Source organism: Saccostrea cucullata, unplaced genomic scaffold (genome assembly GCF_032062105.1).
Source record: "Saccostrea cucullata isolate Sc308-1 unplaced genomic scaffold, CSIRO_AGI_Scuc_v1 ctg97, whole genome shotgun sequence".
NCBI classification, from domain to species: domain Eukaryota; kingdom Metazoa; phylum Mollusca; class Bivalvia; order Ostreida; family Ostreidae; genus Saccostrea; species Saccostrea cuccullata.
The window spans coordinates 83,656-99,064 of NW_026928978.1; the positions used below are offsets into that span (position 1 = coordinate 83,656).

Here is a 15,409-nt window from a genome sequence, read left to right on the forward strand (position 1 = left end):
AAGATCACAATGGCACTCATCTTTGCTAGCAAAGCATTTTCGGTCTACTCCACTCCAGAGAGCAGAGTGGATTAAAAACCCTTCGCTAGCAAAGATGAATGGCATGACATATATACATTCCATTTAATATTCACTGATGTAGGAGGAGTTGCAGATAGGAAAAAGATATAACTTGAAGCCTAATAGATGAATGGACTAAAGGACACCACATCAGTATTTACCCTGATTTTCAATAACTGGAGAACATATATATTATTTAGAGAATTTATTGCAAATTTTTAATTTATACAATTTTTTTATAAACAGCATAACTTTAACTGTATTTCAATAACAATGTTGCAATACACATGTAATAAAATTAATAAATATTTACATAATAATCTGAACTATATTTCAATTATTAAATTAATATTTACATGATATATAAACATTTATACATCTGCTATGTAATTAAAGCCTTTAGAAAATGCCTATTGCAATCTAAACTAATAACTAAAAATATAGACTAGAAAACACACATATAAAAAAAGTAATGCTGTATATTTCAGCAATGAAACTTGCTTTCTTGGTGCAAATACCTTTTAATTAGAAGTCCATGGGCTACAGCGCTCACCTGAGTAAACTCTTGTTTCTCTTCTTAACTAGCACCCCCCTTTTAATTCACAAGAAAAAAGTTTTACCACATATTCTGGCCAAACTCGAGGGTTCATGACATAACCTAACTTGAATCCACACATTATATGGATACAATATTAAGCTTTAACAGGAATTTGTTCCTTGCATTCATGAATTTCGTAATGATTTTATACATAACATATTAAACATTTTATTTTATACATAATGTACACAAAAACATGGCATAAACTTTGTTTACATCACCTTACACTAAAATTTTGGCTTGCCATTAAAAATACTTGTTCAGCTTAATAAACAATAAAAAAAAAGAAGAAATTTTGGCCTATGATATTGTGACCATGCCCCTTTAATTTAACAAACACAAATCCCCTTCACCCATAATTAGATTGCTTCACCCAAGGATGCACATTCAGTGCTAAGTTTTATTTTTGATTGGTCTAGTGGTTATAAAGATGTGTTCAAAAGTTAATATCCTGATATACAACCGACAAATTTTGATCACAATAGCTCATTAGAGCTTTAGCTTAGGTAAATAGATTATTAAAAAAAAAAGATGCCATCAAAATTTCTCCAACTAAGATATAGAGAAAAGTTTTTCAGACACATTTGAAATACAATTGATTCAAAATGAAAAAAAAAATATGCACATAAAAAACAGAAACTTGAATTCTCACAAAAACTTTTTACACTGTATATGTGAAAATGTTATTTGTTGGGGGTGAACAATACTGCATGAATATTCAACAACATACTACTCTTTTAGCTTATTCTATATTAACAATACATTATCCTGGTAATTCATAGGAATAATTCAACTTGTATGGTTTACACTACTTAATACATATTCAAAACTCATATTAAATATCCATGTTTATTTATACTTACATATCTCTTACTCTTTAACAAATGAACAATCAAGTTTAAGGGTACCTGAAAAAATCCTTTCTTTTTTATCCTTAAAGAAGGAAAAATCAGCTACCATTACACCTCAAATTAATACTGTAAGATCATCTTTGTTATGTAGCAAACCTATGAAGAACTTGATTAATGAGAAAAGTGATTCATTCTGATTTTGTGTTAATTTACTGACTTGCTCTATTATACATGTACTAAGCAGTATGCATTTTAAATACAAATTAATTATGGTACATCCATATTTTAAGATAAAAATATATAATTTAAAGTACACTGTATAAATAGATAATTGGTAACTTATTTTCAACAGCTATGTACAATGCCATTTTTGATGGTTTTTCTCATTATTATATTGTCAAATTTGTCATAAATAAAAATGAAAACCCAGTAGATTTTCCTATTAATCAGACATTTATGCATAGAAAGAACACATGAAGAAAAAAAAAGACTTAGCTGCCCTACATTATAATATACTCTAAAACATCATGTAAAACAAAATCTAATTTCATTGCCATTTATCTACAGTTTAACTTTGCAAATTTTGCCATTTTAAATCCTCATATATATGCATGTATGTATCATTTTCTTTCACTTTTTTTCAGTTTGAGATTTTCCCCTCCCCCTTCCCCCAATCATCAAAGATACAGTTCACATGAGCATGTATTGAATGATTTTTTCATCTTCTTCAAAACTTGCTAACTAATGTTAATTGCATGCAGAAGAAAGGTGGTTTTTAGCCAAATTGTGTGGTTTTATAACAAAAAATTTTTGGAGTCCAAATATGTGTGAAAGAAATAAAAATAAACTCTCAAAAATCTTCCTTATTAAGAAAATAAACAATGCCATAAAAATAAAATATTCTATAAATTAATAAATTCTGTAAACAATTTCAAGACAGTTTTTTTAAGTCCTATCAAACAAATGGAAAACTTAACTACATATACCTGGGTACACTTATTAACAAGCCTGTTTTACAACAGATATTCAAAACAAGAAAATTAAATATATATTTGCATGCTTTTAGCAAAAACTGATAAAATGATTACTGCGGTATCTTTGTGGCAAGCAGCAACCTTTAATACTTCTTAATACTTGCTATCTACATGTGTATGTACCACAGAATTAATTTCACTAAAATTACTAAGGAATGTGTCCTAGATTCAATGCATTTAATTTTTGGATAGTTATATTTGTACCTATACATTTAACAAGAATAACAGGATATGAGTATTTAAGCCTGATGTCTGAAATGTTGCAGTTCAAATCTAATAGGAATGATTCAAGTTACTAGACCATTATATTTCTTTCCTTCTTTCAAGTCACTAACTGTACTAAATGTCTTTCCCTATTCAAGTCAAATAAATCATGGCAGTTACAGGTTGAAATGTAATAAAATTATAAATAACACATTAATAGAAAAAAATCTTATTTAATAAATGAACGGTTTAACCCAAGATCAAACCAGTGGTAGGATTTTTTTTTGTTACGAATGCTGCTTAAGATATTCATTCTAAAATACTGGTAGTAAAAAATCTTATCCTGATTTTGAAGGACTTGAGAGAAGAGCTTTCGTTGGTGGAAGTTTTAATTTCCTCTCCAAGACATTATTAGACTATATGCCTGACAAATTTTTGAAGTGTCATGGTTCCTTGGGTTTCATTGGTGGCAGAAAGCTCCAGTCCATCATCGACAAATGTTCCTCTTGTTCATCTATTAAACTCTTTATCATATCGTCACACCTACAAAAATTAACATCAGAACAGTTGAATTCCATTATCCCAATCACTGAAATCTTAAATACCAAGAATATGTCAAAGTGAACTGGCAATCACAATCATGTTTTCTTTTTTCTTTTTTTTTATCTTGATTTTTTGGAATCTCTGAATTAAAGTTTTGGTCCAGTCAATTTTTGTGATAACAATGTTTGACTGTATTTTAAACATACTGCCAATATGTTAAATACTAACCATGCTCATCAGCAATATGAAATAGCTCACAAGATACTTCTTAATGATCAGTTTAAAGATGTTGAATACCAAGGAACTGTATATGTCAATGTGATTCAACCTTGTTTTAAAATTTGAATTTCAACTCTGTAATTTCAAACACTTTCACATTTTTCAGACAGTTTGGCCATGTATGTGTTATACTTAAGATACTGAATACAGTAGAACACGCTTATAACAGTGCCAGAGATGGACAATTTTACTTCGTTATAACCATAATTCATTACATTCATTAAGTTTATGATATATATTTTAAAGTAACAGGGAATGAGTCATTATAAGCATGTTCTCTATAAATGTTTTTTTACTGTAAATGCTTACATTTGTACAGTTTCTCTGTTTTCATCACATGCCTTCATGGAGTCAAGAGACGCCCCTCCATACATAGAAATCAACATGCTGGCATGGCCGCTACTCTTGTCTTGATGGTTCAATCCATTCTCAGTCTGTCAAAAGAAAAAAAGTGAAGAATGGACAACTCCTTGCAAGATTTCTGGAACAGAGTTGCTGTTCTCATAAAAATGGCAACACAGCTTTTACATATAAAATAGCTACATTTTGTATCTGCAAGGTTGAAACTAAGTTTTGCTTTGAGGCACTTGATAGAAAATAAAATGTGTAAGCAAATACACATACAGCTAATCTGAGAAGACTCCAGATATCAGATTGTCTCTGTTTCTGTGACTGTAACAGTTTGTTTTTGGCATCTGTGATCTGTTTACAGCACTGCTGAATGCTGGGTAATAACTGGAACAGTTCATGTTTGCAGGCACAGATTTTCCTACATAAAATATGAAAGAAAGAGTTTAAAAATACAGCATTTGGCTCATGTGAGCTACAAAGTGGTATTATATGTTTCATATATCAGTATAAAGAGCATACATATCTACAACACCTTGAGAGCATACATATCTACAATACCTTGAGTTTATATAATAGGAAAATAAAAGGCTGGTTGTGGAAACAAGAAAAACAAAAAGATCTAAGCCACAGGAATTCAATTTGTTCACATGCAGGTACAAAAATGCCTACTATACATTTAACATTCTGGACATAATGCAACTCAATGATACATACCCCAGATGTGTATAGAGGTCCTGTAGACTCTGATCTCGATTGAGGATACATTTCAGAACTAATTGTACCATGGGCTTGTGATCCTTGAATTGCTCACGTCCAGCTACAAGTAAATGAGTTTATTTCTTCGAAAAATTCAATCATACTTCTGATTCAATGATTGCAAATGTTTTTTTTTACATTTCTATCAAAATAAAATAATGATTTTAAGATATGAGATACATGTACCAGTATGTCTCTGCATGTTTGTAATTATAGTTTTTTAAAAATAATTTTTCTAACCAACCTTTGCCTGCTTGCCTCAACTCTTGGTATAAATCACTGGATTTCTTAGATCTAAATGACAAAGTGATAAATATTAAGTGAGAATCAAAATACTATAAATCCTGATTTCTGCACACTAAGATAACATGTGACACTAGTACTGACATTGTAAAGGTACATGCATCATAACAATTTGATGGTCAAAGTAAAATACAATTATGGCAAAGACTGATTCCCTCCATCCAAAATATCTTACTCTGTAAACTTGATACATGTATTTTGCTCAGTATTTTCTTGTACATTTTTTTTAATGCGGGTTAAGTTTTATATCATTTATGCTCTGATCAAGAAGAGTGCTTAAGCATGCTTCATCATTTTTAGTTTAGTAGGCTTGAGTCCATGCAGCTTGAATACAAGTGAAAATGACTGATTATGCAGTCTGAATAATATCAGTAATGGTTCAATTTTGATAACCTATTCTACAATATAAACTTACAAATTTTCAAGACTCTCCAACACTTCATGTTGTTTGGTTCTGGCAAATGGACTTTTCTGTAATTCCAAGATCTTGGTCTGCAGTGCTAAAGATTGCTGATGTAGTTTGTCAACATTGTGTTTCTGAAAAAAATGTAGTCAGTGCATTATTCGCAAATTAAGAAAAAACCTAATCAAAAAAAAAAAAGAGAGAGGGAAAAAGTTAGGAGCAGCATAACTACCAAATCTCTGTATATTTCAATCTCCTCCCCTATTTTCTTCCATTTGGCAACAACTTTTTCTGCAACTGTAAGGAGAATCATTCAGTATGTCTAAGTGCTTTGCATTTCTATCCAAACATTTTGGCTTAATTACAGTGGGTTGATCCTATATCTTAAAATCAACATGAAATGTCTTCAAAGTAAAGAGAAAGAGAGGGTGTTTTCTATTCACCAATTTCATTTCAATGTGAACAAAACTTACTAATTCCTTGTTCCCCACTTTGAATGTCATACAAATCTAAGTCATGTTGCAAACTGAAAAGAAACAATTTTAAGACACATTTAAATCATCAATGAATTTAGAAGAATTTTCAAGCAAAAGAAAAATACCTTTGGAACTATAACACTCACCACTCCTTGAAGTATTCAATTTTGGACATGAGTTGTTCATAACTACTGACCATATTCTTCTCCAGTTTTGAAAAACTGTTATTTGTTCTTAGTAAGCTCAACCTAAATGTACAGAAAAAGTAAAGTCATAACCCTTTAAGCAAATCAAAAATGATTCTGACATCTTGGTTTGTTCTCTAAGCGTTTCAATTTATGGTTTAATTAATGACTTTCATGTTACAAATGACTTGCATTTTTAATGATAATCTGCCCTTTTGGGGGCTCTTTTTTGGCACCTCTTTATATCATAATATTCAGCTTTATTTCAGCACTGAGTTACTGTATACAGGGAATTTTTCGCCCCTGTTTTATTTTTGCCCCTTTTGCCCATATCACAAGTGGTTGAATTTAAAATGGGCGAATTGAAAAAAAAAACAGTAGAAATTCTCAAACTGAACAGGGACTGGGTGATTTAAAATGGGCCAATTTGTAAGCGTGTAAAGGGGCAAAAATAACACAGGGCGAAAATAACCCTGTATACATTATTTCCCTTAAACCACCCCCTAGTGAAGCTTACATAGCTGCCCTTTGACCTAGGTTTAGTCTTCTGAAATCCACCACCTGCTGACCACAGAAATATACACACTCTGCCCACGCTCGCTTCTGCTCCTGTACAATTTATCATAATGGCAATATTTTGTCACAAAGTAAAAGTATGGTAAAATAACTGAACTTTTCTGGAATAAAAATACATCCACTGGTTACCCTGAAATTTGACAAATATCATTTACAGACAATCATCAAACTTGATGGGACCTATATTAAACTTGGAATTATCCAAGGATTTGAGAAAACTAGGATTAGAACACAATGGTTGGAACTGAAATTCATTTGTATTCAACATAACAAAGTTCAACTAAACATAAATGGTCTATTATCAGTATTTTTTCAAAGTACAGTACAGGAGGTAAAAGATATGGAGAAAAATTATTTTTACCTTGTACATTACCAAATTTTTAAATACATACTGGATATGGAAGAACTGTTGTGTGCTCCTTGAATATTCCCTGTACATTAGTGGGTAGAGGCTTATTCCTCCTGCTTCCCTCGCCTCCCTGATTATCTCCCTTGATGAACAGAAACACCACCCAGTCTTCTTCTGCCTGATTTATAGAAAATATCATTTTTAAATTCTAAATTATACTGGCACTGTAGAATCATCATTTTCAAGAGCACTTACATGTATTAACACAAAATGGCTTTCAGATGTCAGATTGCGAGAGCAATAGTTTGTAAGATGAGGGTTGATCAAGATATTTTGCATGGTTTTTATTGCCATAAAAATTTAAGAGAGTAATTTTATTTTGTGAGTTCTGCTTCTCGCAAAATCATACGACAATTTATTCCTCACCTATAATTAGGAAACTAAAGTATTTTAAGATAATTCACAGTGTGTAGAAAAAATTACATAACATACAGGAGCTGTCCAGCACTGATGAGCACCAAGATTAGGGTCAGGTGACGCCCCACCAGCCAATAGAATGTCTTGATCCTGAACTTTGACCCCTGTTTCTTCTTCAATTTTTTGCTGTAGATCTTGCATAGAGTAGTTTTCCACCAGTGGATATGAAAGAAGTTGATTATTTGGCACAAATAAGACTTGGACTATCTACAATATCAAATTAGAGATACTCATTTGTTACATACAGTTCCTAGCTTTTGACTTTTTTCTTTGCTTTTTTTTTCAGGAATTTATCTTTACTGATTAAACCTAACATCATTCATCAAATGGAAATAAAAAGAAAATACTTGAATTCACAGACAGATTCATCTACAATTAAACAGGGCTAGTTGAGGGGAGGGGGGCTTACCTTGACATTCAGCACTGTGTTCAGGACTTTAAAACACTGTGGCCTTCCTTCAATGAGTCCCCCTCCCCGAGATTTAGGGTCCCATCTCAGCATGAGACTCAACCACTGTTCAAAGTAAGCCTGCATACTCCTGAAGAATAAAATATGATATTGCTATAAATGTCTATTTATTTTGCAAAGTTTACAAGATGTTTCCTTTACATCAACAGTTCATGAATCATGGAACCAGGATAATTTGCATTAGAGTGCCAATGTCTGCAAGTAGTTATGAATTTCATTATGCATTGAAAAACATGGTAAAATTTATTTCATGTTTGTGCCAAATATTCTTGTTGAAGAGATACATAATCAAAACATGGTGGTAAATGACATGGTTGTATAGTGTAATTCAAAGCAGTGTAGAAATTTAACTTTAAAATGTACCTGCACAGATGCGTTGGTGTAACGATTTTCTTAGAGGATTTCACTTCTCCGCCCGAGTCATAATACACAGTGATGTCATCTGGTGACTTCTGGCGTACTTCTTCATGCCTAGAAAATAACCATTAAACTAATGCCACATTTACACTTCATTTGTACATGTATATGTCAGCTATAAGAAAGGATGGATATGTGACAAGTGCAGTTTACCATATCCATGTAAATGGTGAAGCTTATTCATGTGACAAGAGGAGCTAATGTGAAATCATCTTCGTTCATGGGGGACCAATGTTTGTGGATTTTGTGGGTCTTCATAACCCTTGAATTAACATCCCCGTTTATTTTGTAGATAGTTTGTTTCATTGAATTTACCATAAAAACAAGTACCGGCAAACCAATGAAACTACGACTCCACAAGCCAGCAAAATTTTGCTTGCCCACAAACATTGAACCCCTCCCCCCCAAACAATTAAAACGGTTCCACAGTAGTCAGTTGTGTGACAGGAGAGAGATATAACAGTTGGGGGTAAAACGTACCATGTGACAGGTGGAGCCTGTGGCAAGAACGGACGGAATCCCGTGATACACTCAAATACCAAGGTACCCAGTGACCAGTAGTCCACAGTACATGTGTACTTCTGACTGGCAAAAAGCTCGGGGGCCTGGCAAAGGGGAACAGTGTTATTTACAAGTGCATTGTGCAAGGTGCCAATTAAATCAAAAGTTACTTTTGAACACTGCTAATTATTAATTAGACAACTTCAGTTTCTTTTTTACTTACAAGATATTGCATAGTTCCAACAAAAGATGTGCACATACTGTTTTGGTCCAATTCTTTGGCATAACCTAAGTCTATAACCTTATATACAACCTGAAATAACATAACATACAGAATATTCTTATATTCTAAGCTTTTTACCACCGTAAAAAGAATTTTCAGAATTTTCGTTTTTAATGAATCATGTACATATTTGATTTTATTTAATAATCAGAGATTTACAGTATATAATAAAATTTAAACTTTTTTTTTTTTTACAAAATTAACTTAGAGTACAAGACAACAAGGTTTGACTGTATTAATATTTTCCCCATACAGAAAGGTTTAGAAACAATAGCGGAGAGTGACAAATTCCTACCCTTTCTTCTGTGGGGTGTAACACAATATTCTCTGGCTTTAAGTCCCTGTGTATGATTCTTTTGCTGTGTAGGTACTCTACTGCTGAGGCCACGTCTTTGACAAGACATCGGATGTCATACTGCTTCAGTCCTACACCATTAAATGGCTTGTTCAAAACCTACCAACAAAAAAGATTCAATGTTCAAAGTTAAAACTACTACAGTAAAACTTGTTTAGTACGAACATGGATATAGCATCCCGAATTCACGGATATAGCAAAGTTTTTCTGGGTCCCCGGCAAAATTCTTCACAAATCTTTGTAAAATTTTACGGTTATAACGAACTCTGATATAACGAATTTACGGATATAGCGAACTGATTTTGAGTCCCGTTGAGGTTAAATATAATGTATTTAAATCTTTTATAATGAACTTTCAAAGATTTTAAAAAATTGATAAATTGAACTTACTATATTTCCTTTTAGCATTTGTATATAAAATTCAATGCATAAGAAAACCTTAGTTATCGAAGATATGTTTTGTAATATTTGCTTCACTAACATAGTTGGTAGTAATTCTTGAAGGAAAACATGCATAGTGCGAATTCTATATAATGGTTATACAAGGCCTAAAATAAAAATTTGATTGTTTGCAGTTGCCGACCGACCCACTAAAAATGCACCGACCCAAATTTTTTTTAGCGATTTTGTAATATTAATTTTTTCCCCAATTTTTCAGGATGTTGAAACTGTTTCAATTTCAATTTTTGATGTTTCTATTAATCAGTGGTTTATAACAAGAGTGGAGCTTATTCATGTTTAGTAGGCCTATTAAAAAACTCAGTTATTTGTTATCTAGTAAGAAAAATTAAAAACAATTTTTTCTCAAAAAAAAAAAAAAAAAAGGAATGCCTACCTACCTACCCAGTCTATAAATTATAGGTCGGCAACTGCAAACAAAGAATATTTTAAGCTTGGCCCAATCTGATTAAAATCAGATCCTTTGATCCGCTCACATAGATCGCTACACAAGGATCTGAAGAAACCCCATTCAGGGTCATCTCCTGGTGACCTTTCTCATAAAAATATTCATGAAAATTTTGACAAATCAGAGAGATCGTACTGAAGCGACATTCGGGAAAACGAATATAGAAGTGAAAGTAGCAGCGGAGAAGATCTTATCATTTTGTACAAAACAAAGAGCTATAAAACAAGACAAAAGCAAGTACTTATTATACTACTGTACAGAAAAGAGTGTGGTCCTTCTCTTGACAGGCTACAGAAACTAGGTCACGATTTTTCCAATTGTGTATCATTGGGCCTTTCCCCTCTGTATCTGAATTCCAAGATACTTTCCAATTCTCCAAAGTGAACATTTGATTGGATAATTCAAAGGTCACCAGGAGATGACCCTGAATGGGGTTTCTTCAGATCCTTGTGTAGCGATTTATGTGAGCGGATCAAAGGATCTGATTTTAATCAGATTGATGGTTATAGAAATTCGTAATACGGATATAACGAATAACGGATATTGCGAATTAAATTTACAGGTCCCCAGGACTTCGCTATAACCGAGTTCTACTGTATATACAGGGTTATTTTTGCCCCATCTAATTTTTGTCCTTTCACATCTGCAAACAATATTGCCCCATTTATAATTTACCCATGATAGAGATAATGTTTTTTCTTTGAATTTGCCTAGTTTTAAATCTACCCACTTGCGAGGGCAAATACGGGGTTATATATATTTTCCTGCAAAGTTACACACCATTTGCCCTGGTAATCACACATACGAATTTTTATGTATTTCAAAAATTCTGTTTTCTTACAGAAATTTAAATATCTCTAAAGCTTGCCATTTTTCTATGAGAATGGATTTTTAAATTTGCATTGCAGGTAGAATATTAAAGAAAAACACTGAATTTGATACATGGTTTCCACATTAATAGGCATAAAAAAATATAATTGAACACAGTGAAACTTAATTTCAATGTCCCTAATCTAAATTTCAAGGAATTCAGAAACTTGATATAGAGTAAGTTTGTTGATACCTTCCGTAGATCTCCGCCTGAGCAGTACTCCATGGCTAGAAGTGGTAGCTCCCCCACACTGACGTTCAGTTCCGATGGGACCTCTTTGCCTGCTATGACGTTAGGGTGGTTCAGTCGCCTCATGATGTCCACCTCCAGGGTCCAGCGTTCCTTGTGCTTCCGGCTCATTTCACTCTGTATCCGACATTTCTTCAGGGCTATGTATTCTGTGTTACTCTGCCAGATATTTACATTGATTCAGATTAAAGATATCCTAGGTAATAATCCTAGCTTACAATACTGTATACAGGGCTATTTTCGTCCCATGTTATATTTGCCCTTTCACACTTACAAACAAGTTTGCCCCATTTTAAATCCACACAATCAAAGTTTTGTTTGAGAAATTTTACTGTATTCTTTGAATTTCGCCCATTTAAAATTCGCCCAAAAAAGGGGAGGGCGAAAGGGGCTAAAATAAAAAGGGGGTGAAAATTTCCCTGTATACAGTATATATATAATCATATAATTTTTTGGGGGATGGCTTACCTCATGTTTCCAGAGAACAACTTGACCAAAGCCACCTGAGCCCAGTACCTTCTCCTCCAACCATTCTCCTTTCTTCACTGGCTGACTGCTAGCCATGTCACCTGAAGAGAAATACAGGTATGCATGTATATAAGCAATTATTGAAGAATTTTTCAATGTAATGATTCGTGTTATTCTGAAGATTTTTCCTGTAAGGTATAACAGTATTTAAAAAAAAAAAAAAAGAACCAGTTGGATAATGCATAGTAGCAATTCAAGTGCCATACTTTTCAAGAGGAGGAGATTCCCATGCGCAGATCTATTAGAGTTTTGAAAGTCAACTATGTCCAATCATGGCTAAAATTCTTGAGATTTTCACCAAAAAAAAATCAGTAAAAATTTCTATGTAAAATTTTGATTTTCAATTTGATCTCCCAACCTTGAAAGGGGGAGGTGGGTGATTTAAATAAACTCAAATCCTCAATATCCAAGAATGCTATTTCTTGCAAAGCAATATGAATTGACATGATCCACTCTCCTTTCTTGAGATTAATTTTTATTCTTACTTATATATGTAGGACTCCAAAGTCCGATGGTCACGCCAAAGTCCAAAGGTATGCGCCAAACCGCGATGGTTTGACATGCCAAAGTCCAATGGTGCGGAAAAAAATTAACGTTTATGATGTTATAATAGTACTACTGCGCAAAAATGTGATGCCTCACCATGCCAAGGCCCGACTGTTTAAAATAAATACAAATACATATAAATATTAAATGCAAAAGATTAACCCTCATCTTTTGGATATAGGTGTGAAACTAACCCTAATCAGTCGAAAAATGCGTAATGCTTTGTAACTATAACCTGAATATCTTGGATGGGTTTTAGACTAATCCAAATAAGTCGAGGACTATAGGCTAACCATAAAATCTCTCGGGTGGGCTTGAAGAAACACATTATCAATTCAATAGTGTTCAAGAACTAACCCTTATCAGTGGAGTGATGTGCGAGGACTAACCCTATAATTAATGCCTCTACTGGCCAGGTGAAAACAATAAGCAAAATCAGTAAAATTGTATACAAGAGACGAATACTGATTCAATGGATTTTGAATGCAGGAGAATGGCATGACGTCGGACTTTTCTGACATCATAAACATTGATCCTTCCTCCGCACCATCAGACTTTGGCATAGCAGACCATCGCACTTTAGTGCGATGTGTGTCTCATAGGATTCTAGCCATCGGACTTTGGCGTGACCATCGAACTTTGGCATCCGTAAAGACAGCGAGTCATCGGGGTTTGGCGAAGACCATCAGGGTTTGGCGAGACCATCGGACTTTAGCATCACCATCACACTTTTAAGTCTTACATATATTCCCATAAAAATTTGATGATTTCCATTTGTGACTCCATCCTATGCTTATGGTTCATGATTCAAAAATGAACAAACTTGAATATACCGGAACACTATGTCAGGATTCTGGGCTGCTGGCACTTGTCAGAGCACTGTAGAGTACTATATTTTCATGACACCTTAATTTCACAAGTAAATTATGAAGTTTTTATTAGCGAGACAAAATTTTCGCAAGCTGTGGTTTCTGTTATTTATAATCTTTTATAAATTACAAACGTACATGAGAATAAAATTTTTGGGAGCAGACAGTCTTACATAATTACAGGAAAATAAAATTCTTGTGAATAAAAAGTGATTTCCAGTTTTTTCCTGGACCACTGGTTTTTGAGAATTAAAGAACATTATCAATTTAGACATCCTCCTTTTACTTTTTCTTGATTATTCAATTCATCCAGAATTCTTAATGCCAGGTTATTTGAAAAATAAGTACTAAAGAAGTTGAAAATGTGACAAATAAGCAGAAACAAAGATTGATCAATGAAATATTTCTGGAGCCAGGAGGGGAAAATGTTTTGAAGAAAAAAACCGTTGCAACATTCAGATCAACAGTCTGAAATAGCAAATCCCTTGTATCATCTAGCAAGAGCACGGTAAATTACATTTCAGTTTGAGTTAATGCTTAAAAATATATAAGAATAAAAGAAATCTCATCATTTGTAGGCTTAGCTAGTAAACAGAATTGTGAGACATGAACACTGGTGAAATGTTTACCAAAAACTAGGTCAATGATGACTCATGTCATAAGAAGACACCATCCAAAATCCACGAGTGACAGTTCCTGAAAAATTGTGTTAACACTCAACTTATCCAGTTACATGCAATCATTCATTCATGGTTTCTTCGTAGCACTGTATCTTGGAATAGACGATATACTTCGTCAGTTTTGTGTACTTCGCAAACTATGTCACTTCGGAATACTCTGGCAATATCCGGAGAATATCCAGGTTATGCTAATTCCTGTTAGGTATAGAAAAAATATTTTGAATTGTCTATTGTCTGTTAAAAAATTAAAAAAATATTTGAAAGGTTTATTATTTAAATGAGATTTATTTTGATGATTACAAAAAGAGTGTAGATTTAATTTTTTTTACTCGCCTAATATAAAATGCAAAAGCGTTTACAGCTGTTTAACAGGTGTCTTACTTTTATTAGTCACCCCTTATATTGACTAGAGGATTTCCGAAATAGGATTCCCCCAAACGAGAGAAAACCTTCAACAAAACTGAAAGTGGATGGTGAGATAAACATAGGTTTGGGTAAGTAAGAGTTTTAAATTTGGAATATATTTTGAAAGCATTCAAAGTATAACGTGTTACACTTTTGATAAATATAGATGTCATCCACAGATCTAGTGTTTACAATGTGTACAGTTACAGGTGACATTTGTCAGGCATAATGTAACTGGACAAAAATTATTCCCTTTTCTCTCTCTCTCTCTCTGTAAGTATACAGTACAATTCAAGTATTTTTCAAGAAAAATTGATACACTTTAAATTAACTGATAATTGAACATATATAACAGGAAAGGAGAAAATGTATGGTTGGACTTACCAGGAATCGAACCCGGTACGCCTGCATGAGCATGAGCATCACTAGTCAGGTGCTCTACCACCTAAGCTATCCAAGCCAATATTCACAGCTCAAACCATTGCATTCCTTTCTCCTTAAATGGTGTTCGTCCTTACAAACACAACCAAAGTTCTTATTAGCCCCTTGCAGGACTTTCACCTGCACTTCCAGGAGTGGTCAAGTCGGTACCAAATTTGTAACAGGAAAGGAGAAAATGTATGACTGGACTGGGAATTGAACCTGGGACCCCTGCATCACTATTCAGATGCTCTACCGACTGAGATATCTAGGCCGATATCCACGGCTCAAACCATTTCACATAGAATAAGATACAGTAAAGTTGATACAATAGTGTAATGGTAAAGAAAATAACTGACTGCCAGTTAATTGGGACTTGAAACCAGGCTCCGGGGCCATAAAACTTAGCCAGCTCACTTTTGAGCTCAACCTAAAAATCTCAGATTCCGGGCTAAACTTAGACC

General features: G+C 33.4%; 1 protein-coding gene across 3 annotated transcripts; it reads right to left on the reverse strand.

The window, feature by feature from the left end:
• Positions 1 to 1,500: 1,500 nt before the first annotated feature.
• On the reverse strand, positions 1,501 to 14,284 carry LOC134279491 (inhibitor of nuclear factor kappa-B kinase subunit alpha-like). Of its 3 annotated transcripts, none has more exons than XM_062761900.1 (20): positions 14,073 to 14,284; positions 11,966 to 12,068; positions 11,441 to 11,656; positions 9,411 to 9,569; positions 9,056 to 9,145; positions 8,812 to 8,936; positions 8,278 to 8,385; positions 7,855 to 7,984; positions 7,461 to 7,652; positions 7,012 to 7,146; positions 6,561 to 6,652; positions 6,005 to 6,106; positions 5,856 to 5,908; positions 5,615 to 5,679; positions 5,395 to 5,516; positions 4,921 to 4,970; positions 4,635 to 4,737; positions 4,194 to 4,338; positions 3,879 to 4,003; positions 1,501 to 3,290 (listed from the first exon to the last, which is right to left on the reverse strand). In XM_062761900.1, exons 2-20 carry the CDS (start codon positions 12,059 to 12,061, stop codon positions 3,191 to 3,193), a joined length of 2,208 nt encoding a protein of 735 aa, XP_062617884.1. In that variant the 5' UTR covers positions 12,062 to 12,068; positions 14,073 to 14,284; the 3' UTR covers positions 1,501 to 3,190. The 3 variants fall into 3 exon arrangements, with proteins under 3 accessions (XP_062617884.1, XP_062617885.1, XP_062617883.1); XM_062761901.1 differs by having other exon boundaries at positions 11,966 to 12,066; positions 14,070 to 14,282; XM_062761899.1 differs by having other exon boundaries at positions 11,966 to 12,066; positions 14,174 to 14,281.
• Between the last annotated feature and the right edge of the window lie 1,125 nt (positions 14,285 to 15,409).